Source organism: Nothoprocta perdicaria, unplaced genomic scaffold (assembly GCF_003342845.1).
Source record: "Nothoprocta perdicaria isolate Ctin4 unplaced genomic scaffold, notPer1 scaffold_21, whole genome shotgun sequence".
Taxonomy (NCBI): domain Eukaryota; kingdom Metazoa; phylum Chordata; class Aves; order Tinamiformes; family Tinamidae; genus Nothoprocta; species Nothoprocta perdicaria.
In genome coordinates this window covers 3,958,502-3,986,255 of record NW_020455316.1, presented here as the reverse complement: position 1 = coordinate 3,986,255, position 27,754 = coordinate 3,958,502, and the positions used below count along the sequence as shown (strand labels likewise).

At 43.7% G+C, this 27,754-nt stretch overlaps 2 protein-coding genes across 2 annotated transcripts in view; one reads left to right on the top strand and one right to left on the bottom strand.

Moving 5' to 3' along the window:
* MRAP2 (melanocortin 2 receptor accessory protein 2) overlaps window positions 1-11,368 on the top strand; it is a 16,776-nt gene extending 5,408 nt beyond the window's left edge. The window contains exons 3-5 of the mRNA XM_026038475.1: window positions 3,157-3,302; window positions 6,845-6,944; window positions 10,835-11,368. Of these exons, the coding sequence (XP_025894260.1) occupies window positions 3,176-3,302; window positions 6,845-6,944; window positions 10,835-11,228 (621 nt within the window). The 5' untranslated portion in view covers window positions 3,157-3,175 and the 3' untranslated portion in view covers window positions 11,229-11,368. The remainder of the gene's footprint in view (window positions 1-3,156; window positions 3,303-6,844; window positions 6,945-10,834) is intronic.
* A 2,625-nt stretch (window positions 11,369-13,993) lies between these two features.
* CEP162 (centrosomal protein 162) overlaps window positions 13,994-27,754 on the bottom strand; it is a 34,355-nt gene continuing 20,594 nt past the window's right edge. Inside the window, exons 19-27 of the mRNA XM_026038408.1 lie at window positions 26,909-27,072; window positions 25,265-25,369; window positions 24,252-24,476; window positions 22,394-23,046; window positions 21,568-21,709; window positions 20,634-20,732; window positions 18,897-19,043; window positions 17,036-17,143; window positions 13,994-14,062 (exon numbers count right to left, since the gene is read on the bottom strand). Of these exons, the coding sequence (XP_025894193.1) occupies window positions 13,994-14,062; window positions 17,036-17,143; window positions 18,897-19,043; window positions 20,634-20,732; window positions 21,568-21,709; window positions 22,394-23,046; window positions 24,252-24,476; window positions 25,265-25,369; window positions 26,909-27,072 (1,712 nt within the window). The remainder of the gene's footprint in view (window positions 14,063-17,035; window positions 17,144-18,896; window positions 19,044-20,633; window positions 20,733-21,567; window positions 21,710-22,393; window positions 23,047-24,251; window positions 24,477-25,264; window positions 25,370-26,908; window positions 27,073-27,754) is intronic.

Here is a 27,754-nt window from a genome sequence, read left to right as displayed (position 1 = left end):
CCCTCTCCCTCCCTCTCCCTCCCTCTCCCTCCCTGATAATATGAAGGTTTTCATGAGTTTGCTTACTTGCTCAGGGTGAGAAAAGACTGTCTGCATGCATATGCATCAAAGTCAGCAGAGGAACTTTCATGTTTACCTTAAACAATCCCCAGCCTTTCCAAAAAACACCCAACAAAGCCAATTATAGCAGCTCCCTGTGGTTCCTCAGAGCGGTGGGATGAATCACTGCTGTCCAGTCACTGCGTTTGTCTCCTGGGGGGATTCCTGCCCGTCAGCTCCCAGCTGACGCTTGGAGTCTTTCTTTGACCAGTTACAGTCCAGCGGGTGCCCAGGGCCAGGCTGCAGGGCAGCCGGTAGGTCAGCTTATTCTGCTTTGCTCTTCCTGGGAAGATGCAAAATCTCTGTTTTCTTTGACTCTGTTGCTTGTTATATTAAGATATTGTTAAGTTCTGCTTACGCAAGAGGTGGAGGAAAGAACATTTTTCAGGCTTTTCATATACATACATTCTGGTTTTTGTTTCTACCTGCAGATTCCTGTTCAGCTTTTCTTGTACCACTAAAAAGAAGTGAGGAAATGACAACCCTGGCGAAGCCATATAATAACATTTAAATAGAAAATTTATCTAGAAGTTCATTTAAGAAAGAGCCTCCAAAAGAGGAACATGCTAATTAAATTTCATAAGAAACAAATTTTCAAGACAACGTTGAGGAGAAGGAGAAAGAGATTCTGGGAGCCCCATACAGTAGCATGTAATCTCTGAGGGCTCAGTCACAAAAGTGAAACAGAATCTTGTAATATTTTGTTTTGCCAAGTAGCAGAGCTCCTGGGCTGGGAGAAAACCAAGATGAGAATCTTGCGTTTCTCAGTACCATTTCTTTTTCCCAGGAGGTAGCAGTTACCTTGGAAGATTAAAATCAAGAAAAATGCTTACTCTAAAGCCTGATTAAAAAATTATCTCGCCCATTTCATGAAAAAAGGAAAGAAAATTTTTGAGTCACTGAAAAAGCGAAGGAGAAAAGCCTTAAAATTAGGCTTAGCTTTTTCAATAGGTTTCCCTAACAGCTGGAAGTAGAAAATTGGAAGCATTCTCAGCCATGAACTGGATTATCCGTTACAGCCCCAAAGCTATCTTGTCTTCTCTCCCTTCATGCTAGTTAGTCTTGAATTTGAGACTGCTTGTACTCCCCAGGTGAATTTGTTTTCCTTGCTTGGTAACTGATTCCTGTTCTTTATGCATTGCCTTCCTAGCACTTAAACAATGTACTTTACTTACACGGCCTTATTAAATTATCCCTAGCTAAAACTTCAGTCCTTCTTGTTTGAAGGAAATGACTGTTCAGAACCCTTTTTGTTCAGGGAGCTTTGTTTGGCTTTGTGCAGTGAGAAGCTTCTTGTCCGCAGAATAACTAATTGCAGTAGTTTTTATGAACTGCGTGAAGCCTTCAAGCTGCTGGATTTTAATCAAATGTGAATTTACTCAAAGCTCAATTTACTTTTAGAAAAAGCATTGCACCATTTCCTAGGGAATGCTGTTTTGTCAGACATTGCACGTTAGGTGTTCTAACTCTGGCTGCTGCAGCAGATGTTTGCACAGGGATTCTTTTGTGCATAGAATGAACAAAAATTATTCTGAATAATTCTGAAAATTATTCTGCAAAATTCACCTGGCTCAATGCTGTGATAGACAAACAGCTAATTTTAATGATGCTTAATATTACATTGCCTTTTTTTTAGGTGGTTGTGTGTTAGTTTGTGGGTAAAATGATTCCTGTTCTATTTTCCTTCTGTAGAAGCAGACAGCAACTTCTTATCAGAGAAAAATTTATATTGGGAGGGACTTCTGGCAGTCATCTGGTCCAGCTTCCTACTCAAAGCAAGTCCAATTTGATCAAGCTGTTCAGAGCCGTGTCTGGTTGAGTTTTGAGCATCTCCAAGAATGGAGATTTTTGCAGCCTGTTTTAGTGTTTGACCACCCTTATGGTAAAAAAAAAACCTCATTGGAGTTTCCTATGTTATAATTTATGTCTGTTGCTTCTTGTTCTGCTCCTGTGTTCCTCCAAGAAGAGTTTTCTTTAGTTTTCTCTGCACCTGCTGACTGTAGCTGTACCTGCCAATAAGGTCTCCCCCGAGATGGCTTTTCTCCAGGGTGAAGAAACTCTCAGCCTCTCTTGTATCTTGTGCTTCAATCCCTTGTGTGTCTTGGTGAGCCTGCACTGGGCTCATTCCAGCATGGACCTTTCTGGCCTTGGGGTGTCCAAGGCTGGACACTCTTGCTAACACAGCCAGTACATGAGTGGCTGCTTTTGTCCCAAGGTCCTTTTCTGCGGAGCTGCCCCCCAGCCTGTACTGCTGCCTTTGCTTATTCCCTTCCACATGCAGACTTGATGTTTGCCTTCGTGACCCTCATGAGCTTGTCCAGCTCCCTCTGAACCTGTTGACTCTTCCCCTGTCATCTGTGAGCTTGCTGTGAGTGCATCCATCTCACTGTCCACATCTCTAAGAAAGATGCCAAACAGTTTTGGTTCCAGTATCAGTTCCTGACATACACAGTCAGTTACAAGCTGCTAGCCAGCCTTTTGGAGACTGATCAGGAGCCTTTGTGCCTGGCAGTGCAGCCAGTTTTCCATCCAAACATCCATCTAACTTACTGTGTTCTGAAACTGGTAATCTTTGGCACTTACATTTTTGTTTGTTTTTCCAGCTATGAAAACTGTATTCTGTGAGAGGCCTGTCTTTGGTACTTTATTCTTTGACAGGCAGGTGGAGGTGAGCATAGAGCCTCACTTTCCACTGAAGAGAAAGTGATGTTGGCTGGTGGTTCATCATCAAGGAGGTGATGAAAGGGGGAAGTGATTATCTCATCTGATGGGGTAATGATATTATTTTTTAAAGGAACAGATGAGAGAGCCTCTGTAAGAGTGAGTGGCTCTTCCTTGGAAAGTTGATATGTTCAAGAAACGTGTAGATGAGGCACTTAAGGGACATGATTTAGCAGACGTGTTGATGGGTTTACAGTTAGACTTGCTGATCTCAAAGGTCTTTTCCAACCATAATGATTCTATGATTTTGAGAGTGAAGTCCATAAATAGGGAAGGAGTCTGTGCAAAATCAAAAGATGTGTTTATAATTGCTGTTAACACATTTTGTATCCTCAGGTATATATTCTCATTCGAGATGTCTGCCCTGAGGTTGGTTTCTAACAGGACCTCCCAACAGGCCTTGTCTAACTCCGATTACACTTGGGAGTATGAGTACTATGAGTATGGACCAGTGTCGTTTGAAGGCCTCAAGGCTCATAAATGTAAGTTCAGTAAAGACAATGTTTTAGCTGAGCTTTCTCATTCTAAAGGTTGCTCTACTTATTTGTAACTGTGGCTGTTCTACAGAAATCTCTGCTTATTTTATGAATTCACAAGTATTAGTTTTTAATTCTATTTTTTTAGAGTATTATAATTTTTTTACTATTATTCTGTCTTTTTATTAGCTGCTTTTTCTTATGTATAGGAGCACTTTTTTTTAATTCCTTTTTTTGGGTGAGGTGGGTAGGGCAGGGCGTGGTAGAGATATATCCATATTGAAGCATCTTGGACTATTATGTTGTTGTTTCTAGCAGCAAATGCAGCCTCAGCTGCCTCTGGTGACTACTTTGTACAATTCATGCTGTGCTGTCAAGCAGTTCTGGTAAAAGTTAAGAGTTATGCTGAGCAAGGTTACTTTTTTTAATATATAGAAAATGTATTAGAAGTTTTAGGAAGCTTTAGAACACAACCATAAATTTCTTTTTTCAGGAGAAACTTTTGTAAGTGGGTCAGAGGAGAAGCCTGCTCAATTCCGCATCCTATTGATACTGGAACTTTTAAACTACTTTACAAATAAAAATGGAGAAGAAGGGAAAGAGATAAAAAAAGATTCGCACTGGAAAAGAGGAGCTCTCCCAGTGCATTCAGTAGCCCAGAAAGACTGAACTCCTTTGGCCCTGTACAAGAGCCAGCAGGTGGTTTCAGGGAGATTCAGGAGGAGGTTGAAAGCAAGCTGTAGTTCGTAACATTTTTAAAAGGCAAGAGCTAGAGCAGGAATTACTTTTTGTGCAGTGAGCTGTACTTTACCACTCCAAGTCCTGATTACTGCCTATATTTTTAGAAATGGTAGGCACTTGCAAAAAAGTGGCATAGCATTTTTGTTCCTAATCTGTATTCCATTCTTGCACTTAATCAGAGACCAAACCTGATTACAAAGGTTACTGATGACAAAGCTTACCTGCACTGCTACATACACTACTTCTTTTTAGCTCAGCGTGTCAAAGGGTGATGGGAGAAGACAAGGTCTAAATCACAGTTAACTGGATTGCAGAAAGTCTCGTGGCAAAGCAGCTCTTGCATTGCCCATGAACTCCCTGTCACACTGGCCACGGCAGCTCAGCATCGCCCCCTGCCTTTGCCTGTCCTGGAGCAGGAAGGGTCTGCACAGCCTTTACCAGAGAGTGAAATGGGAGAAAAAACAGCCTTTTTCAAGTGAAACTTGATGTATTTGAGAAAAGAAGAGTTGAACAGCAGTGTTGAATCAGTCACCTAGGGAATCCTTTCTCACTGTCTTTTCCTCAGTCAATTGCCAAACCTACAAAGTTACTTCAGCCTGATGGGGAATGCTTTACGATTCCAGGTTAATTAAAGTCACATGGCAATGTCCAGGCAAGTGTTAGTCTTGATTCTGATAATGTGAAAGGGTTTCTAACTGATAGATGGAGTTGGCTCTGTTCAGTGTGGTGTTGCTGTCTCTGTGCTGTCAGAGATTGATCTAGTGAAGGTGTGAGGCAAGATGAATTCTGTAAGAGAAAGCTGGAGGCCGCTTTGGAATGAGTGTTGTTTTTAATTAACTGTAACTAAGTAGAGATTCTTAGTAGTTAAACAGGTGTACAAAGGAATTCAGAAGCTGGAAAACGGTTATGCAAATTAATCTCTGAATAAAAATGTGACAAAACAGTATGCAAAAATACCCATTAGGAAAAACGGCAGGAGTTAGGAGGGCCAGGTGTGAATGTCACAATATTTCCTCTAATATACAACTTCTTAAAAAATGAATAGAGAAGTTTGGATAATTTGCACCTAAAGGGATGAGACCTAAATGAAATGCTGAGGAGATCTCTGGCTGCTGCTTTATCCTAACGAAACGCTGAGGATGCCAGCAAGGCAGGAGGCAGCTAGTAATGCGTCAGCAGCCGCGATGAAGGCAAAGCAGATGCTGCTTTAGGCCAAGTGAACGTAAGAGGCCTCTCTGAAGGGGGAAGAAAACAGCCCAAATGGCAGCTCTGTGGCAGGTTTGTTACTCATGAGTCCTGCAAGAGTGCCTAATACCAGCAGATGCTGTTTTATGAGAAGCAGGGGTATATCAGACAGTCTCATTGGTGAGTTAATGGATTTTATTGAAAGATGTAACCTGATCAATATAACATATGTGCTTAATTTATATGCTTTAAAACACCTTACTTGATCATACTTATGCAACTGTGCTAATCAGAATGTTATCTTGAAGCATGGTAAGATAATTGAGGGGTAAAGTGGTAAATTGTTTAATGAGCATATTGCTTCCAAGGTAAAAAAATGCAGGTAATGCAACTGTGGGGTGGTTAAAATGATGCTCTGCTGTGTATTAATAAAGCTAAATGCAGGATGCATCTTGAAACAGTGAGTACAGGCTGCGCTTATCGAATGAAACTTTTTCAAAGACTGCAATTCTGTAAAGAATTTATATGGAGTTCATAAGGCACAGAATTATAGGCACAGCTGCTTGCCACTGTACTTTAACTTTGGCTAAATGGGAGAGGAATTAGTGTAGTTGTCTGTGTGTTTTTTTTTTTTTTCCTCTCCTTTCTCTCTACTCATCATAAGGACCTATACTTGAATGCCTCCCTCTGCTTATAAAGGATGTTGAGAGGTGTGTGGGGGGGGAACTTGCAGTGAGGGACCTGAAACTTAACCTTCTTAGCTCTCTGGAAAAGAGATTAAGGAGTGACTTGATTGTGATAAAGCATTTTCACAGAGAGAAAATGTCAAGGTGCAGCAGGCACTTTGCACAGAGAAAAAGCAAATGGTTTGATTTCCAGTTTTCAGCTCTGCCTTTAACATAGAAGATGTTTCACAGCAGGAGAGTGATTAGCCATTGGTGCCAAGGACCAGGCGGGAGAGCTGATTCCTTGTTTTCAGTCGTGCACAAAACTGAGTATCCAACATACTGGCTAAAGTCCTGCCACTGAGGGTCGGAGAGATGATCAAGTAGCTTTAAAGTCCATGGGGGTCTTTGAGGCTCAGAGGTGGCTGTGTATATAAGAGCTTGGGTGTGTGAGATAGACTCTGAGATAAACCTCTCCTGACCCAGACTTCCCTCTTGCTTGTCTCATATATTAACTTTTTGAAATTCTACAGTGCGTTTTTGGAGTATTTGCATTAACAAAAAATAATTAACTAAATCAACTGTAAAGTAACAAGGGGTTTCTGCTAAAGCCAAATAAACCTTTTTTTTCCGTATTCTACCACCTTGGTTGTGTCCAAAGCAATATTTGGAGACAGATCAGTTGTTACAAAGGGAGCTACAAAGAGAATCCTCCCCTCCTTCAACTAGTTTCTGGTTTATCCATGTGTCAGTAAAATTAGGAATTTCCTTAGCAGCAGCAGCTGCTTAAAACCAGATGAGGATAAATCTGATTATCCTTATTCCTTGCCATCTCTGTGTTTGTCGTGAATAAGAAACAGAGTCTTGAGGAATTTGTAATCATACTTCACTTCATGTGGAAGAGAAATTCCTGCAGTATGTGTGAAATATTGAGCAGTTTGTTTCCTTTTTCCCCAGATTCCATTGTGATTGGCTTTTGGGTTGGCCTTGCGGTTTTTGTCATCTTCATGTTCTTCGTGCTGACCCTGCTGACAAAGACAGGAGCACCGCATCAAGAGTGAGTCTGAAAACTCTGCCTTGACAAATCCAGCCTGCAGAGTGGAGTGTATGTTCTTCATCAGCCCCCAAGCAAGTGGTGACAGTGTTGATACTGTGCACAGCTCAATATTTTCTTGTTCTCCACTGCTTTTATGAATGGGTGACAAGTGTCTTTATTACAAATAATCTGTGTTCCAAGAGCTTCCAGGAGAGCAATTTTGTCAAGTGTGTCTTAATGTGTTCCCCATTCCACAAATTGTCAGCAGTGATGCAGAAAAAGAAAGGGTTGGCTAGTCTGTGCATGTCTTCATGCTAGAGGAAGGTGGTAGGTAGATCACCAAGCACAAATGGCTTTCGATTTCTCTTTCTTCAAATAAATGGGGTAGTTCTGGGCTCATCTTTTGTTGTAATAGATGAGAGAAACATGGATGTTGGCAAAGCAGATGCACAAGCCTTTCTTTGCTGCTGTCTGGCTGATAAGCATGTGCAGGCCATGCCTTGCCTTACCCTTGCATCTGCAGGTCTGGCCGTTAAGCTGTTGGCGTAGCATGCAGGCTGTCAGGGACTCTCCTGTGAAACAGCTTGAACCCACTTCTTCCCTCAGGCTTGCATCTCTCAAACCAGAAGTATAAAGATCTCTGGGAGATGAGATTGCTCACAGGCAGACAGCAGTGATGAGAAGCTGATGTTGAAAGGCAGTTTGTTCGTGCTTTGTCACTTCCTAAGGCAGCTTGCTTATCTCTGCATGTAAACTGTCTGAAATACTATGTAATAGCCCATTCCTGGAGGCATGGCCTTATTAAGGTAAGATCTGCATGTGTCACGAGTCCTTTCCTTGCTCCTAAAGTTTTGCTTCTGTGGAAATGAATTTGGCTTCCCAGAATCACTGGTTTGCTGAATCATTTTATGGATGGTATTTTTGCATGCCTTACGTATTACCATATAGTAGCTAGACTCTGCTCCCAAATATATTTAGAGCCTAGAGTGTTGCCTGTCATGGAAATCCTCTTGGTGGTCTGTGTATCTGTGCATGTATCCCGTGTGAATAATAAATGAGGGGGAAGAGATGATGAAGTGAAATATATGGTAAAGTGAAATATATGAGTACATATATGTGTAAAGGGTTGGTGAAACCTTCATCTTTGGCCATTCTAGTCCACTAAATGAGGCTCATCTGACCTCATGTGACTTTGATGTGGTCCCTGCTTTAAGCAGGGCATTGGAGTAGAGACCTTCGGAGATCCCTTCCAACCTGAATCTCCATAGATTTTTGTTCAGTTGCTGAACAGACATCTTTTTATTAAACTTCCTTTTCGCCTTTGGGAACTGTGTGCTTGTATGTATGCAGAGTTGGAACATTCAGTGCATTTGAGCACTATTTTTTTTTTTTTGATAACCCACTGGTTACAGTGCTGGAAATGGTGTATTTCTGGATGTTCTGTAAAGGCGGTGAAAACCAATGTCTCCTCTTAATTTTGATACATATTTAAGCAATTTGAGCAATACCTACCTGTAAGACTGTGAATTTAGTTTGCCTGCATCCATCCTTTCTCTTTCCCTGACTGGACTCTTCATGACTCATGGTTTCATTGGTGCTGCAACCCCATTAGAAGCAGATGTTCATGTTTCCTAAGGCTTGGGACAAAGCCAGCCTAACTACCAGACACATTTGCCTCTCACATTAATGGTACCTTCAAGAGTAGCCTAACTGGCTTCCTGAAGTCAAGAATGTGACTGCATTCAGTTGGATGGGTCCAAAGTAGAGTACTCAGATTTTTCTGATATTACTCTTCTCTCATAAAAGTATAAAGGGCTCAGATGTACAATTTTAGAGGAAAAAAACATGCCAAGATGTACAATGTTGACTTCTGCACACCCTCACCGTAGAAGGAGGAGTCAGGTTGTGGATGGGCAGACATAGAATTTCCATCAGTTATGGAAATGATACCCATTGCACTTTCTCCTTTCCTTGTTTTGCATATTAAAGTGTGCAGAACTTTGGCTTAGCAATCAAAATATTGTTTCCTTTTTACTGTATTTTTCCTTGGAAATGTTTTTGAGCCTTCACTAAGAAGACAGTATGCTGGTTTTGTTTGTGCCTTTAAAAAATAGCCTTAAGAAAACCATATTTGCAACCTATGAGTTTGTTCACGTCACCTATCTGTACAAAACATTGGCCAATGTCATTACAAAACTTCTTAAAGCTATTGAGGCAGGTTAAATGAGTAGGTATAGTAATGGTAAAATGACCATTCTTTAATTAAATCATTAAATACGCCATTTAATTAAATCATTAAATGACACCCACTTAGGAAAACTGGCGATTCACTGAAATGAGCTTTTGCTACAGAGATATGTTTGTGTTTACTGTAACTTACTCTGAAGGTTTCTCAGCTTCAAGGGGAGAATCTCTGGATTAATACTAAGATTTTCTCTAGATGCCCAGATTCCCTTTGGGATGTCAAACTCTGCAGGTTGTGGAGGGTTGTCTGCCCTTTTACATTGGGCTCTGCACTCAAAGTCACCCAAGGGAGCACTGAGCTCTAGGGAAAACTGAATTGTCAGCCCCAAACCAGAAGGCCCTCTTGGAAGGTGTGTTGGGGCAAAACCATACCTGCAGCTTGCACTGGGTGATGCTTTCTGTTGCATTAGAAATACTTAAAATACATAAGATTACTGCAGTATTAGCCTATTTTTATTGTCGTCTGCTGTATATACTGTATAATTGTCATGAGCCTTTGACAAACTAGAGGGCTGTTGGGATTTGAAGACTATGTCAGTAACATCTGATTTTGTGAGGATAAAATCCTTATATAATGTAATGAAAGTCAGTTAGCATTTGAAAGACAGAAATCATTATAATTAAGGATGGGAAAGACTGTAATGGGGAGTATTCTCTGAACACAGAGCTTTTAGGGATTGATTGCTTGCAGCCCAGGAGTCACTGCCATTTCAGATGCATTTAAAAGGCAGTGGAGGCATTCTGAGATAAGCAGTGAAAAATCTGACATACTTTCAGAATAGAATGGTTTTGTTAGAGTAAGTAGCTCACAGAATTTTAATTGGAACAAGGAGCAAATGACTCTTGAGCCAGATAGCAGATTCCCAAAGGCATGTATATGCCTGCAGAGATTTCCAAGCTACGCTGCAACTTCCTTCCCTGCACTAGGAGTAAGTGCCTCCAAGTCTTTTGACACCATCCCCACAAAGCCAGCCTGGCAAAGGTGCATTAGTGACCATAAAACTTTGAGCTGGTTCTTGTCTCACCCGTTGTTGTCCAGGATTTATGTGTCAGTCTGGGTAGACTGGAGCTATTTTGAACAGAGAGCTCTAGAAGCTTTTAAAAAATGTGTGTCAAGATGTTCCTGGCTTGGGGTCCTGATTTTTTTAATCCTTGTAGTCTTTATAGTAGTTCTTAGTTTGAGCTCTTGGAGAGAGCACTGTTTGTTGTTGAAGTCACTGGAAAAGGACACCTTGATGCCTGGACAGCCAGCCCTCTAACTGTGCTTGTAGTGCCAGCAGGGCTACCCTAGCCTCTCAAGGTTTTCTTCCTGAAAGACTTTATTCAAAGTGTTCTACGAGCCCTGTTTTTTAAAACAAACAAATTTGTTATTCATTCAGAGGAAATACTGAAGTGGTTCTTAATTTAAGCATACTCATTACTAAAAGTCCCACTTAAGAGTGCTGGCATTGGTAGCTTTCCCCATGGCAAATTATCACTAGGAATTCAGATTTATAGTAGTTCCATGAGAAAATCTAAAATAGTATATACTTTTCAAGCCTATTGTAGATAAACTGTTGATTTCCTTCCTGCTTATGATGCTTGCTGAAACTTTATTTGCTGTTAATGCCAATAACTCTGTTTTCATTCCTACAGTCCTTTTTTTTTTTTTTTTTTTTCCTCCCTAGCAATGCAGAACCCTCAGAAAAAAGATTCCGCATGAATAGTTTTGTGGCAGATTTTGGAAGACCTCTGGAGTCGGAGAGAGTCTTTTCTCGTCAAATAGCTGAAGAATCTCGGTCGCTCTTCCATTTCTGCATTAATGAAGTGGAACATTTGGACAAAGGAAAAGCAAGTCACAGAGGGATGGTCCTGGAGAGTAATATTCACTTCCAGGAAGTGCCCAGGAACAGTGGAAGGCTTGAGGAGGACCTAAATTGTCTTACAAAATTTAACATTCCTAATTTTGTGAATACTGAGCAGAACTCTTCACTAGGTGAGGATGATCTTCTCATCTCAGAGCCACCTATCATTTTAGAAAGCAAATCTGTCATGCAGTCTTCCCATCGGATTCTTGACTGAGATGAAAATTGAAGGTAAAAATTCCCGTTAATTAAGGGTTGGAAAGCCCTTCTTGGCCATTTGGCTGTTCTAACAAGCTATTCAGACCTGTGTGCATGTATCATGCTTTTTATTGTGAATACTGGCTGTGCTGACAGAACTGTTTAGATTTGAAGTAAAATACTGAATGCTTTACTCTGGTGTCTGCAGTCCGAGTGCCTTTCTCAGCATTGTTTTTGCTTCCTGTTTTTTGTTTTTAAATGACTGCTCATATCCAGCTTTTTAGTCCCATAATGAATTGTAGAGACCGTAAAAGCTGGGGCCTGGCTTTGGGAGGGATGTGAAAACTCTCCTTGGCCAAGGAAAATGTAAACTCAAATCAAGACTGAGGCAAGGAATAAACAGCCAGCCCTTGGGGCCTTCTGCACCTTCTGCCACCCCCACCAAGGATGACTGAAACCGTGAGCCCTGTGGTGTTACCTGCCTGGCCTCAGTCTCTGCTTCTGATTCCTAGCTCTCTTTAAGAGTTTACAAAGCGCCCAAAGGGACTGCTTTGCATGTTACACTGTTCAGCTATCCTATTTGCAAAATGCTCCCACCATCTGCTGCTGAATAAAAGCAAATTGGAGCCTGTAGATACAGTGTTTCAGCTTGACATACAGTGATGACCTGGAATTCATGTTCTGCACAAACATGAATTTCATTTTTTGCCTCTGTAAGCTTCTGATTTGCTAAGTGCAGGATTCCTAAGACAAAGTCATTGAAAATGAGATGGAAGTTTTTCTTTTTTACCCACAGAATTAGTGTCTGCAAACAGTAACAGTGTGGGAGGCTGGCATTACGCTCTGTTTGTAGGCTGGGCCGTTTTGGCGCTCTGCAAAGTACCATTTTTTTCAGCAGTGGTGCAGAGAAGGTCGAGAAGGCCTGTGAGGGCTTTGAGAGCCAACTGCAGAAATGGAGCTGAGCTGTGCTCATTCCCTCCCCTTGTTGTGCTCAGTTGGGGTGGAACTGTAAGCACAACTGTGGTAGGGGAGAGCTTGTTAAGGAAATGAGTAAGCGGAGATTTTTTTGGTTTTTTTTTTTTTTTTCTTTTGTGCTTTTGTGTATGTTTTAAAGATGGAAGTTCTGAAGTGTAGCAGTACTGGAAGACTAGACAGCTTTCTGCTGAGTCACGGAGCTGATGCACAGTGGTCTTAGAGCAAGCACATGGGATGCAGAAGAAATGGGTTCAAAGCCTTTGCTGGGTTGGAAGATGTGCTGCAGGAAGCTTCTAGCGCAAATCGAACTGCTGGATTCAGCATACTCTGCCTAATCCTGTTTTCCTGAAAGTAATCTGCTTTGTGTACGTAACACGTCCTGTGGTAGACAGAAAATGTAGCAGTGGCCTGTGCTAAAGACCCTTGGTGATTTTTTTCTTTCTTCATTCAGCAGAAGAGTAGTTGTATTTAAGAATACAGGGGGAAAGAATGACGACTCCTCACTGGTTTTAATCTCCTGTGCCTATATTATGAATCACCTGCACCTACCTTTTCTGTTTTCAAGCATAATTTCTTGCAGTACTTCCCTGTATTTACAGTAATGGGATTACTGTTAATGGAAAGCAGAGGCTATTTAAAAACAAGCAAATCATTGCTGAAAGTACCATTGCCAAAGGAAGACCACAATGTCTGGCTCTGGCATCCTTCCTAAAGCACCAAAAAGGTCCTCTTTTACAGCAAATGGTTAACAGTGAGCAGAAAGGTTGCAGCTTATGTCTCCCTAGATGAATTCCTGCCCCTTTCCTTAGCCCTTCATTATTCTGTGCTTTGGCTTTGGTCAATCTTGCTGTGCCACTCACTCCCTTGGGCGCAGTGCTGAGCTGCCGGTGCTCGCTGCACTGTGCAGCCCAGAGGCTCCACGGGCCAGGGGTCATCTCTGCAGCAGAGTCCGTGTCCTGCACCTCCTCCCGGGTGCTCTCCAGTGAAGTCAGGTCTTGCACTCCCCTTAGTGACATACAGGACTTCATAGCGCTTTCAACCCAAATATTTTAGAGGAGTAGACCCAGCCTTTCTTTATGGCCTAGGTATGTGGGGTGTGTGGAATGATAACCTGTGTTGCTGGAAACATCTGAAACCCTGGTGCAATTGTCCCTGTCTCTGCAGAAATACTCTGCAGTGGTTCCAGCAGGTCATTTGTCTTTGGGCAATTTTACAAATTTACAAGTGTTCATTTCTTCTGAGCAAGGCAGCTGCTCCAACGGAGGGAGCTCAAAGAAATATCAGTTACCTCCTGATGAAGCTTCTGTTTGAATTGCAGATTGTGGGTTGCAGATTTTCTCCCCAACAAGCTCTCTGTTACTTCTGCTAAATGTGGTTCCTACAGGCAGCTTCTGTGCATGTGATCTGTATTGGGGCATGTCTGATCTGTTTTCTTACACCCCCCCGCCTCCTTTGCCATGGTTAAGAAGAGAAATACTGCTGAAGAAACCTTGTGCAGAACAGCATCTAGTTGGCTCTTGCTATCAGGGAATGAAGCTTTTCACTTTTAAACCATTCTTCCCTCTATTATAACCAAAAGCTCTGACCCTCAACTTGGTGGCTTTGCTTTAGGTGCATAACTGCTGCTTTTGGGGAGACAGGAAAAGCAGTAATGCAGATGAGGGCTGGTCACACTTACTGCCCAGGTAACATCATCAAGGGATAATACAAACTTAAACACTTTCAAATGTATTTTCAGTGTACTTCTGAAACAAGTACTAGGGTTGTAAAGATACCTACGTGTTCAATACCTGCTGCTTTTTCTTTCCCCTAGTGGATTTTGGTTTCTTCTTTCACTTTGTCTTTACAAGTTACCTGCTTCCCCACAGCTGCCCACACCTGTAACAGCAATACAGCCTAAGTCAGATATTGCTCTGTGTCAGCTTTAGAACAGTAGTTACAGGCAAAACAGAAACTTTCTGCAGTTTTCAGGAGCAGTTTTTGCAAAGCTCTACTTACCTATTAGTTTGCATAAAGAACAGAAGCTCAGAAGCTGTGTCTTACAGGAGTGGTGCTTCATGTGACCTTGGAAAAGATCTGAAGTACTAAGAAGCCAATAAGTGGCAAAGTAATGAAAAGTAAGGGGAGTAACTGAGGAAATCATTTAAACATAATATTCAGAATTTATGCTGTTTATACCTCATCCTTGAAAATGAAATTATTGCTAAGAGTTTGGGCTGTTTGCCCTGTCTTGGTGGGCCCTTCTGAAAATTCCCTAGTGTTAAATACATCACCAGTGGCAGATTTAATGCCTTTAATACCTAACAGCAACAGCTGTGCTTGTTGTTTAACTGCAGGGGAAGTGCCCCTGCTTCCGACTGCCCTATGCTCCTACGTTCTGCATCTAGGACCCTATGCGTGTAGTGTGCTCCCTAACCTCCTGGGTGCCCTTTAATAAGTGCTGTATTCCCATTGTCAAATATACTTATTATACTTATAAAGTGAACAAGCTTTATCTGTGTCCCTTTAACAAAGAAGGTCTCTAACAAGAACCAAGAATGGGAATAGTTAAACCATAAATTCTCCTAAAATGTAGAGATTAGGTTGATGAGGTTAAAATGCAAAGCCCAGGGTATCTGTCATGCTAGTTGTATGGCTCTATTGGAGCTGTAGAACTTAAAGTGCTTTAATGGAAGCATTTTGCTACAGTGGGGGCTGTCCTCGTGCTAGCCCCTTACCTGTACGAAAGACTAGGGGTGACAGTTCAGGTTATGTGAGGAGCTTTCTGAAATCTGTACAAGAGTCCATGCTGTATGTGACCCATCCCCACCTGAGCACCTGAGCAGTGCTCAGGTACACAGAGCAGAATGCCTTCCTTTACAAACCAGTTAAATAGTAGATTTAAGGGCAGGCTTCAAACTGTAACTATACTATCAAATAAACTTTCCTTCCACGTTAACCTATTAAATTTGTTACATGAATAATCTGGATAAAGATTTCAGTAATGTGGAAAGGAAGAGCAGGGCAGGAGGAGGCTGGAGCTGCTCTGCAGCCCCTGCTCTCCTCTGCGGAGGCAGGGACCCCTTCTTGAATCTAGGGCAACAGCTTACTGCACGCGAGAGTTGCTAGATTTCCTAAAAGGATCAAGTAGGATGCATCAAGTTCATTACCTTCTTAATGCTGGCAATGCTCTTTGTTTTAAACAAGTGATTTCCAGCTCCACAGCAAAACTGTAATCCAAAGGAAAGAATTTTTTAAGGTTCTTCTGCATCCATGCAAAACAATGCTCTCTGGCAATGTATAATAAAATAGTATGGCATGGCAAAAGGAAAAGAAAAGCTGTGGCTTTATCATGAAATTCACTGTGTGCAAGTGCACATTGTTAGAGGGATCTTCTGAAGAGCCAGAATACTCTAGAGGACTGATAATTCTCTTCTGTAGCTGTTAAACCTAGGACTTTGCTCTCCAAAAACAGGGCCCAGTTATTTCAGCAGTTCCAAAAAACTACAGCTCCTCTCCAGCATTGGGTGAAGTGGCTTTTAGAAAAAAATGCTTCAGTAACTGTAAAACTAAAACTGTGAGGAAGAGTGGAGAGCAAACAAATGAAATATGCAGGCAGGAAGACACCAGCAGGGCTTTGTGCACTCAAGAGAGTTTAGAAATGACAGCTTGGAAGGCCGAGAGGTTCCAGCACCTGAAAATGCTCCCAGCAGGGCTGGATGCTGCCCTGCCCTCCCTGAGGACACTCCAAGTTGGAGGGACTCACAACTCCCGCTTCTGCTTCCACACTTTATTAAAACAATGCACATATATACTGCAACCTGTACAGGAAACAAATAAGTTGAAATGATGCAACAATTTTGCCTTCTGATTTGTAAAACGGTCCCAAATCTTCATTAACAAAATGCAGCACAGTCACTCCTTGCTGATGCTTCATATACATAGTTGTATTTACACACTTTATAAATACAGATTTGATGTCATTATTTGTGAACAAAATCATCCCTATTAAGAATACTGAAAATACAACAACAAGCAACCAAGATGATATTAATCCCAAGTTCCCCATCCCTTTTTATAGAGCCTGTTCCTCTTTGCACATGTTCTCTCCCCTCCTTCCCCAGGCCCTGCATCGCCCGCTACCTGTGCCGCGAGGGCTCAGCACGCGGGGTTTGTTCTTGGTGCGTGTGCAGCCACATCAGCCGCATAGAAAGAGGAGTTTTACATTATCATAGAAAAAGGAGCTCATTCCCTATGAAATTAAGAATGCTGCTAGCAGTATTTATATTAAAAATATTAATAAAATAGCTCATATTACTTGAATCTTTCATAAAGGAACTGATGCACCATGAAGCTATAAAGAAAAGATTATTCAGGCACGTTCTGCAGTGTCTGAAAAGCATAAAATGGAGTTTTTCCAGTGGTAACTGAGTTCATGGAGTAACTTCAATCTTTGTGATATTTAAAAAAATACTTTTGTGCAGAACTTCATTACCAGCAAAATCAAATATGTACAGTCTGAGTGGGGCATCAACCAGTGTGAATCTACCTCTGGCCAAGCACAGTTTCCGAGGAAATTGGTGCATAATTCCGCTTCCGAGTGCGAATCTACCTCTGGCCAAGCACGGTTTCCGAGGAAATTGGTGCATAATTCCGCTTCCGAGTGTGAATCTACCTCTGGCCAAGCACGGTTTCCGATGAAATCGGTGCGTAATTCCGCTAATTCCGCTTCCGAGCATTCCCCTGGCGACTTGCAGCAAGGGGCTCCCGCGCAGCTCCGCGCCCGGCCGTTGCGCGGCTCTAAGGGCGCCCGCGTGCCGGAGCCGGCGGCGCGGGGCTGCCCCCGGCGCGGCGCTGCAGCTCCCGCAGCACCTCCAGGATGGCGTCCAGCTGCGCCCGGAAGGCGTCCAGGTCGCGGCCCTGGCGCTGCGCCAGCCTGCGCCAGCGCTCGGCTTCGCCGCCGGGCCCGGCCAGCGCCGCCTGCAACGCGCCGGCAGCGCCCTGAGCGGCTCAGGCCGAGCCCCCGCGCGCCGAGGCAGCCGCCCTCGCCCCAGCAACCCAGCGCCCACGGCCGCGCTGCTCCAGCGGCACAACTGGCTCCCCCGTGGAAAAACACAAGTGTTTTGATAACACCAGATCCCACGGAGTATTTGCAGTAATGACAGCGGAGAATTCATTACTAAGGAGCCTTGAGAGGTTTGGACTTACTCTCTCCAAAGCAGCACCGAAACATTTGAATCTGTGAGCAAGGCTGAGTGTGGGGCAGAAAACCCTTGGCCTGCAAAACAAGCCTCCCACTTCGCACTTAAATGTGTTTATTAAAAGACTACTCTGCAAGAGAAACAAGCCCCATCTGAACTGAAGGTGCAGGTGCAGGAGGTGCTCTGCTATTACTGGGCTTTTAAAAACCACACGAGTTCTACGATCAGAAAACACCCTATGGTGGCAAATACCCTGGAGCTGTTGCTAATTCTAAATAATTCTCTTCAGTATCAGTAATTTGGGGGACTGCTCGGTGCTCCACTGCAACTAATTAAGGTGCCAAACTGCAACACACAAAAGCCCAAGCTTAACGTGCAACGTGGCTGCTATAACTCCAGCAAGATGCGGTTACTTAGGAGTAATTCTGCTGCTTAAAATATTCCTATTTCTTAAAAAATACCAGTAGACATCTTGGGAAACACAGGTTAGGCCTGGATTTCAGCAGAGTTAGATGACAGGCCAGGCAGCAGCAAATGCTTTACAGAAACACTGAAGAAGTCACCGTTCTTAATCCACACACTTATTTTACACCCCATTTTTGGGGGATGAAACAATTAAACATTTTCTCTAAAAAGCTAATTCTCCAGCAAAGTGAAACCTCCTACCAACAATAGCAATTCTTTAAGAAAACTGAACTTCCTTGACACACATTTAAGCCTGCAGAACAAGCTCCACAAACTAAGAACTGCTGCAGTTTCAATTATCTTCTTATCCCACTGCCCTTTTCTGACTTCTTCAAATAAAACAGATATTAAACACTGGTGCAAGACACTAAAATACTGAAGTGCTTCAAGTGCTGAGAAAGCCTCCCTGGAGTGTAAAACTGTCTCTAGATGACACAAAATCAGACAGAAGTCCCCAGGCTGTTTCACGCTGAAAGCTGTGGCAGAAAACTCAAGAATTACTGCAAAATTGTTTTGCCCACTCAAGTGGCACAACTGCCACACACCTGAGGCTGTCTCAAAACCTAACTCTCGAACAACTCTCAGAAAATGTTCTCACCCCAAATTTTTACCTGAAACAGCAGTGTGACTTCAAGTGTTAAGAAGAGCACATGGCAAACTGCTGTGAGACGTTTGCCTAAATTTAATGCAGACTTTCTGCATGGAGTTTGTAGGAGCAGAAATTAAAATCACAACCTAGGAAACAGCTAATAAGCAACATGAGGTTAGAGGGGCTCTGACCGGCCACTGCTGCCACCTGCTGCTTGAGAACCCGCCTGGCTGCCACCCCGTGCTCTGGGGGTCCCTGCTGGAGCAGGGGGTTGGACTGGCCGGTCTCTAGGGGTCCCTCCAGCCTCAACCCTTCTGGCATCCTGTGACTGAAGCAGGGCCTGAGTGCAAGTCCCGTGCCGCTGATCTTGGCAGCTCCAGGTAACTAGCTGCACTGCCTGGCACCCCAGGGAGCTCTGCTGGGAATGGCTGTGGGAGCAGGGACCTGCAGCACGAGGCCTCTGCCCCTGGAGCACAACAAACGCCCTCACCTGGCGCAGCTCTTGCTCCCGCGCCGCGCGCCTGCTCTCCAGCTGCTTGACCTTCCTCTCCAGGCACAGGAAGTGCCGCATCGCAGGGCTCTGGCTCTCCCTGGCCTCGCGCAGCTCCTCCAACAGCTTCGCCACCTCAAAACGGAGGCAGGAAACACGTTGCTGAACACGTGTCATTACAAACGCCTCTAGTCTAATAATCTGCAGGTCAAATCAACTTTCCCAGTGAATTAGAATTTCATAACCCTCCAGAAATTCTTAGAAAGTTCTGCTAGTTCATCCTTATTTTTGCATGTTTCAAATACAGAAATATCAAGTTAAAGTCTTTTTTCCTCCCCAACTTCTTAACGTGTACCAGTAAAATCATATGGAAAGCTCTCAAGTCCTCAGTCCTCTGCCACAACCTGTAGTTCCCAAAGCCGGCAGCTCATCACTGCTAACCCTCTTCAGGTGCTTGGGCAGCCCTGGCTCCTTGCTGCTGAATTTTCAGTGGGCACACGGGGAACAGCCCTCCTGAGCAGCACTGGGCTGCTGCCCCCACCTATCCCCCCAGGAGGAAGCCTGTCCATCCATCCATCCATCCATCCATCCATCCATCCATCCACGAACACATGCAGGTCACTGGACCGAGACAAGTTTTGTACAGAGAGACAGAAACACCTATCAGTAGATCAGGAAGACGAGTCCTTATTTATCAAACAGAGAGCTTATTTGATAAGAGATCTGCCCTTACAAACCCTGACCTTTGTATAATGATTTATCGGAACACAGTTGGAATGTTGTATCAATAAGAAAACTATTGAATGAGCTTCTCGAGATTCAGATCAATGACACTAAGTATGCACTGAACGTGCCCTGATGCCTCTTGCATTTGTTCGAAAGGAGGGCACTAAATAAGATTAAACGTGCGAAGCTCTCATTTGGTTACAGAAAGTAAGAATTTGTTTTAGCAACACTTGTGGTTAACCACTATATTATCAAAATAAAGTTACATTAGTAATATTCATACAGCAGGAAGTTGTCTTGTGCTCCTGAACAGCAGGCAATAAAAATAAAATTGGCAGCACCTCCGAAATGAAAAAAAAAATGCATAAAAAGTCAAAAAGCTTGAGATAAAGACTCAGGACATTTTAGCAATGTTAACCCCGAGATGAAAAGACTGGCAAGTGGAATTTTTAGATTATCAAAAGAGGAAACAGAAAAAATAGGTACCTGTTGCAAAACCACAGAAGTGAATTTCAGAAGAACCATGAGAATTAAATTTCTCTTCCTGAGAGACCGACTTTCACAGGCAAAGGCCCTAGCCAAGAACACGCTCACCCACATCAGGTTGGGAGTAATGAAGGATGAAGAAAAAAAAAAGACTTTGTTCTGAGTCTTTGTGTATAAATAACACTGAATTAAAGCAGCCTTTTAATAAAGTCCTGGGGTCTGTTTCATGCCCACAACTCTCAGTGTTTGATTTAACCTTCTGATCACTTTTCACAGAGATGCCAGAAGCTTTCATGAAAATTAAAGGAGATCAAAGTATAATCTCCTGCGAATTGTGCCCTTTTCCTGTTCACGTTAGAAAAATACATTGCATTTTCATACCTAGCTCACCTAGAAAGCACCAAATATCCTATTTTTAGACTTGTTTTACTATATAATATTTGAAACTTTAAAAGGACAAAAAGGAAGAGGATTCTACCAGCACAAGGTACCCCCACCCCAATCCAGATGTACCTCTTTTTGCAGGAGCTCCTCTCGCATTTGTGAGACTAGCAGGGCTTCCTGCTGTCTCTGTTGCTCACCGATTCGCTCTTGGAGATGTTCTATTAACACCTACAGGATTGAAGAGATTCTTCATGAACACAAATACCCACGATAACATCTGAAAACCTACTCAGGAGAATTACACACTAAAATGTGATTAATGCTGTCAGGCTGCGGGTCTAAGCTGTGTGTCTGCAGAGTAAAGGTACTTGGCTTGTGCAACAGCAGATGCACCTGCAATATCTGCAAACCAGCCCTGACCTGCAAGGCACCTTCCTCGGGTGAGGGCAAAGCATCTGAATCCGGCAGCTCCCGCTGCTTCCCCACCATGCACATGTTCCCCCAGGATTTTATCGCACAACCACACGCAGCCAAGCTCATTGTTGCAACAACACATCCTATGGCCAAGGGAGATGAAGTTGGCTGCTGGGTTGCTTTAAGGACAGCAGTGACTAACGAGTGTGAATGGAGCATCGCTCCTGTGAGGAAAGACTTAAGTGAGCTGGGATGGTTAAGCTGGCGAAGAGAAGGCTGAGAGGGGATCTGATCAGTGTGCATTGGTAGCTGAGGGGAGAATGTGGGGAGGAAGGGGCCAAGCTCTTCTCAGTGGTGGCCAGTGACAGGACAAGGGGCAATGGGTACAAGCTGAAACACAGGCAGTTCCATCTCCATGTGAGGAGGAACTTCTTCCCTGTGAGGGTGCCAGAGCCCTGGCACAGGCTGCCCAGGGAGGCTGTGGAGTCTCCTTCTCTGGAGATCTTCCAACCCGCCTGGATGCCGCCCTGTGCCCCGTGCTCTGGGTGTCCCTGCTGGAGCAGGGGGTTGGCCTGGATGATCTCTAGAGGTCCCTTCCAACCTCGGCCCTTCCATGGTTGTGTGTGAGATCCCGCGGAGGCCGCCGCACCTCCTGCGTGTTGATCCTGCCGTGCAGCTCGGCCACCCGCGCCGGGGCCGGCGCCGCCGCCTGCCGCCGCAGCAGCTGCTCCAGCTCCCGCTCGTGCGCGGCCTTCAGCGCCGCCGCGAACTCGGCCGCGGCCTCCTGCGCCCTGGCAGCAGCAGAGGAAACGAGAGGCGTGAGGGCAGCTCGGGGCAGGCAGCTCTGCCGAAGCAGGAGCCGCCCCCGCGAGCGCCGGGGCTGGCACCGTGCGCGGGGCTCGGTGGGCGCAGCCGCGAGGCGAGCCCGGCACTAACAAAGCCCCGGGGGGCAGCAGGGCAGGCAGCTCGGGGCCCTCACCCTAGGGCTCTCCCTGGGAAACACGGAGAAGGACTGCTTGAAAAATCATAATCCTGCAGTTATACATCCCGTATCTCCTTTAGGATAAAAGGGGTTAAAGGTGCCCACGTGCCCTGCTTGGAGTGAAAGGGGAGCTATGAGGGACCAGGTGAGACAAAACTTCTGTTTGGCCAGGCATATTCCAGGAAAGAGGGTCCCAGTATATAAGGAAAGAGGGTCCCCAATATAACAAATATTAACACTGCACAACACATGCAGTATTTATACCGAGATCCTTTTACTCTGAACTATGACGTTTTGGAGCACCGACCAACAGGATTAATGTAAGCCTGGAGGCAGAGTCGTTGCTGCGCTGGGAACGCAGAGAGCAACAAATGAAGTTTATGGAGCCCATCAGCCATGTTCTAAGCTACCTTCACACGACTGGTATGTTAACATGTCTCATTACAACCCTCTATCAACCAATACTTCACCAAGGCTTCAATCAAGCACTCACCTTCTCACATTATTTTCGGAATAAGCCAGCGTTGCTTGAGACTTTACCCTCTGCTGGTTCATTTCCAGAGACAGTCTTTCCAGCTCATCTTTCAGCTGCTTGTTTTGCTGCAGCACTTCCGAGATCTCCACGCCGGGAAGCGCCCAGGGCCGCCCCGGCCCCGCTCCCTCGCAGGGCTCGCCGGGACCCGGCGCCTCTCCGGCCACACTGCTCCTCTTCAAGTTCTCCGGAGATGTTTCCTTATTTGCAGCCTTGTGTCTGAAATTATCATCGGAGAGCATCACCATCCTTTCCTTCTGAAGCTTCTCTACCGTTTTGGTGAGGTTTTGTATTTCTCTGTTCTTGGCGACCAGTTCTTGACTGAGTTTTAACCATCCCTCTTTCGTGTTCGCCTGTTTCACCGGAGAATCTGCTGACTGCAGGTCCTTATTGTCCTTTTTACTCCCAAGTGTTAGCTGCGAATTTTGACTTTTAAGATTCTCAATTTCAGACTGGAGGTTTTCCACGGTGACCTGGTGGATCTCCCTCAGGCTCCGCAGTTCCCGTTCGAGCTGAGTGATGCTGGCTCCCTCGCTGCTCCGTTGGGGCGATGCGCTCAGGAATTTATAGGCGAGCAGTTGCTCCAGCTCGACCAGTCTCTGCTCGTACTGCACCTGGGACAGGGGAGCAGGAGGAGGGAGCAGAAAGCACCTTGCTCAGCCACGCAGCTCCTTGCTGCCTCTCAATACTCTTCTCTAAAGGTGCCACATACCTCAAGCAAGGTTTTCCAACACGGGGATATGTACCAGTATTACTAGCAACGCTGCACTCAATCAGCTCAGAAACTGAGGCATTTGAGTGAATAAATGAGCCTGAACGAGCATAAATCAGCTCTAACAACAGAATTACTCAACACAACTACTACAAATTGATCCTCCTCTGACAATGAGGACAGTAGCTATGAAAATGAAAATTAAATTGGCATGAAACCTTCCATTTCATTTTTAATTTTATCCCATTCAGACAGTAACGAGTTGGAGACCCAAATTAATATCCCACTTGACTGCCAAAAGAAATACAAAAAGAAATCTCTATCTTTGTTTAAAAATCCATCAGGCATCAGCCATATGTCAGCTTGCAATTATTACTGTCGCATACTTGACAAATTCCACTTCATATTTTTTAAGTCATCCCAATAAATCCCACAGGACAGCTCGCTGCTGTTACCTTTCTTTCTCTCCCCTCCTTTCTGAAAAGAGAAGCCTGAATTCAGAGGCAGAGTCTTTCTCCCTAGCGAGCGAGGAGAAGCCAACAGGATTTTACCTCTGGGGAGCCTCCGGCAGCCACGAGAACTTATCCGCATGGGAGAAAGAACAGCAACTCAGCAGGATTTTCCTCTCCTTTTCGTTAAGAACCTGGGCAGTCTACCTCGCCATAAACTAAAATGCCAAGTTTAAACACTTCCTAATACAAATTTCAAGACTTGCTGTCAAATAATTTATGGCTAATCGAATGATTAGTGTTCCTGGGCACTCTTTGTAGAAAAGAAATTTCAGATGCCTTTTGAAACAGCCGCCTCTGACAAAACAAGGAATGAAGCAAGTGGCTTCTCTTGATGCACGGGATGAAACCCACACTGCCCCATTGCTGAGAACACCTCAGTGCCCCAGGAACATGCCCTCTCAGTCCTCTAAACAAAGCATTTCGGTGCTATTTGTGTTTCAGATGCAGCAAGCCACCAATACTCTGGTCATAAATTTTTCTGAGCATTTTCTCCTTGAACATGGTCTTTGCCTTCTATTTTCACCACCGGTCTGTTTTCAACTCCACTCACCTCACTGCATTACTTGCGGCTACTCGATACGAATGCAATTTTTACCTTTATTTTCTGAAATTGTTGTTCCATAGTGCGGAGACTCTTTTTGGCTTCATCATCTTTACTCTCCAGTTCTGCTTCTAACTTTTTTATTCTTCTCTCCAAAAAATCAACCATGTTGGTTCCAGCTGAAAGATTGTTACTTTTCTCAGCAGCAGCAGCAGCATAAATCAAAGCAGGCAAAGAATTTGGGTATCTCCTTTTTAGAATCCCTTCCATTTCTTTGATCTAGCAAAAAGAAAATGAAGTCAGGAGTCAAAAAGAGAAAATTCAGATGAGAAGCAAACTGAAGTGCAGCCCCAGAATGCTAACAAGTGCAATCCACCCGAAACCTGGTGGAGGACTGAGCGCCAGAGAGGGCTGTTTTAGGGCTTTTCAATATACTGTTTTTTCACCTTGCTTGCAGTTACATTATGAAAAGAGGGCTTTAGGATGAGCTTTTTAAACTGAACGTACATATACAGGAGGAAGTGGTAAGACTAATGAGCATTTTAGTATCTTATGAAAGTAAGATTGATTAAGCTGAGACTGTTCAACATTAAATAGACAGGACTTGCCATCTCTCACCGGCTTTTCCAACATCTTCTGTTTAAACAGAATATTGTTCTATTTTATATCAGATGGATCTTTTATATGGCTTTTTTTAAAGCATTAACAATATTTACGGTCTAGACTTAAAACATTTACTGCTTCCTGACCTTAAATTCACACTTCCACATTCCACTCAAATTTTCAACTATGTTACAGAGACTTCATAACATTATTGAGATTATTCCCCCAACATCAATGTATGCTTTTATTGCATTCACCAATATAAGGAGATATTAATAAACAGCTTATGAGAGCATCAAGTTCTTTATGAAGTCCATCGCTGTTGCTTACTGTGGCAAAATTATCCGTAGTACAAAGTTATTTTATCATTCCCTGTCTTCCCTTCACAGGGAATCTAGCAAATGCTGAGAGACAGTCAATGCTGCAGTCAGGGCCAGTGCGCTAGGTGGGCAGTACCCGCTTACTTGTCGCTCGAGATCCTGAATTCTTTTGGCATCTGCTGCCCGGTCCCTCACGCGCGTCTTCTGTTGCACTCCCTGATTTCCAGCTTCAGTTCGGAGCTTCTCCACCTACCCAATTTATGAGAAAATAAGCTGCAGTTTATATTCACAGATACTTTGCTCTAATACAACGGTACAAAAGTCTCAAATTGACATAGTATAATGGGAGCATCTACAACCTAAGGACTGATAACAATAATCTCTAAGTAATTTCTAATTGTTCCTCAGATTCGTGAACTAAGTTACACCTTCAGATGAAAGAAGCTGAAACAAGTTACAAGGAAGAGAACTTCAGCTGAGGGGCACTCTTGTCTGAAAGAGCGAATCTTGTGCTCCTTCCTGCCAGGACACAGGTTTGGATAATATGAAATAATGCTATGGATATTTGTCTTGCTTGAATGTAGCATCAGTTACGGAACCGGTTTGTGTTTTGCAGGGCTGTGCTCCACGAGGAGGTGCAGAAGAACCAAAAGGGACACTGTGTTGTGCTGCAATGAATCCCGAGTCAGCACTGGGGGAAGAAGCTGGAGAGGCGACATTTCTGCTCTCCCATAACACCTGGCCATGAAGACTCGAAGCTTCAGTCTGCACTTGGGCTTCCTACTGTACCAGCCACTGCTTCACTGCGCAGGTCTGTGAAACCACAAGCCCTCCTGTCCTGCCTTCTCCCCGAGCACTGCTGCACTGGAAAGCGCTAAGAGCAGAGCTCTGGCCAGCACTGAGGAGGTTTTGACTCCTTGGCTGCTTTCTATGAGAACTGCCCATCACCATTTTCAAATTATCAGTCTGTCTTGAGGGAAAAAATGCAGCTAAAATATTCTCTCTCGTGCCAATGACATATTGCTAAGAGTTGAATGTGCACCTCAGATACGGTGACCGAGGCTGGATGCGGTGGCCTTTAAGTGGCCTCCTCTCCCTGGCTTCTCTTTCAGAAGCACCTCCTTTAATCTGATCTCACCCACTACAAGCTATCAAGCAACTTCCGAGACTATAATTAATATTATAGAAGACCATATATAAAGATGGTACATAAAGACCATATTTAATCACTAGTAAGATTCTTTATTTCTGGGAACTTGAAGTCAATTCTACTAACAGGCAATTTACATCTCAGAACTTAAGACACAATTCACTGGTTTCACTTCTTTTTATCTGATTTCTTTTTTTCCTCCCTTCTCCTGTACACAATTCAGGCTGAGGAACTTAGAACTGATGCTTGAGAGAGGAAATCTTGCCTGTGTTAGATGGGGGAAAGAGAGGGCAGGAGGGGGGTTCCAGATTCCTAATGTAAAAGGTGGATTTGCTCTTTGGGGGCAACAAATTTGCTGATAAGTCTTAAGGAATGATAGGATAGTTGTTTCCAGAAGCATCCCCACACACCACCGTAAGGAAACAATTCCAGGCGTCAGGCACTTGTGATTCCGACACGCAACGAGTCCCCATTTCCAAAATAAAGCCAGGGACGTTTGGTTTGAAGGTTATGAAGAATTCACACACACATACACGCTTGAAAAAGCTGGGAGCACTGTGAAGCACAAAGTTCCCATTCTTAAAACTAGAAAGCTCCAATTTCTTAAAAACAATCAATCAAACAAAGGATATCATCACCTCGAGCTTTAGTTTCTCAATTTCTTCTTTTGCATCTTTAAGACGGGCTGCATCTTTATCCAGGAGATCCTGATTTTCTGCATACCATTGAAGTCTTCTTTTTAAATGAGCAATTTCCTGCTTGTAGGAGTCTTCCATAGTTTTAAATTCGTATGATTTCTCACCTACAAAATAAAGACCCCTCAGTATCGTTTTACTGAAGAATTTTTAGAAACAATTACTCAAGAGCATCCTTTTGAGGTACTTTCCATATATTCATCACCTTGACAATTAATAAAATTAAGACCAGAGCAAAAACCAGATTTTTTTTATGTATTTCAAAAACCTCTCCCCCTCATATGCAATATCATAGGCAATAGTGGTTCACTATCCACCACAGAAGCAGAAATCCCAGATGAACTCATCCTTGGGCAAGTTTTATTTAAAAAAAATATCAGTAGGCTCATGGATAGCAGAACACACATCTATTTGTGTTAACCACCCTTCACACCCCTCTATGTATTAACCACACTTCTTCGCTTTGGGATTACGCTTTTGAAAAGAGGGAGGAAACCAACTTTTCACACTGTGATGCCTGCTCTTGGAAGCTGAAGGAGGCCAATTTCTGGCTGCCTTCTCATTAAGGAGGCTGAAGTCAAAATGGGAAAGAGTTTAGAAAAAAAATAATAAGGTCGAGTCACACAGCATAAGTTATAGGTAAAATCAGACAAAATTGTGGTAAGTAGATCTAAAGAGGAAGTCAATGTTCAGAGTAAGTCTTCCCATATGAACAGAGTTGCCTTATAAATGGAATTGTCTGTTTTCCGTGCCCACTGGAATATGAGCAATCAGTCCAACTCGGCAAGC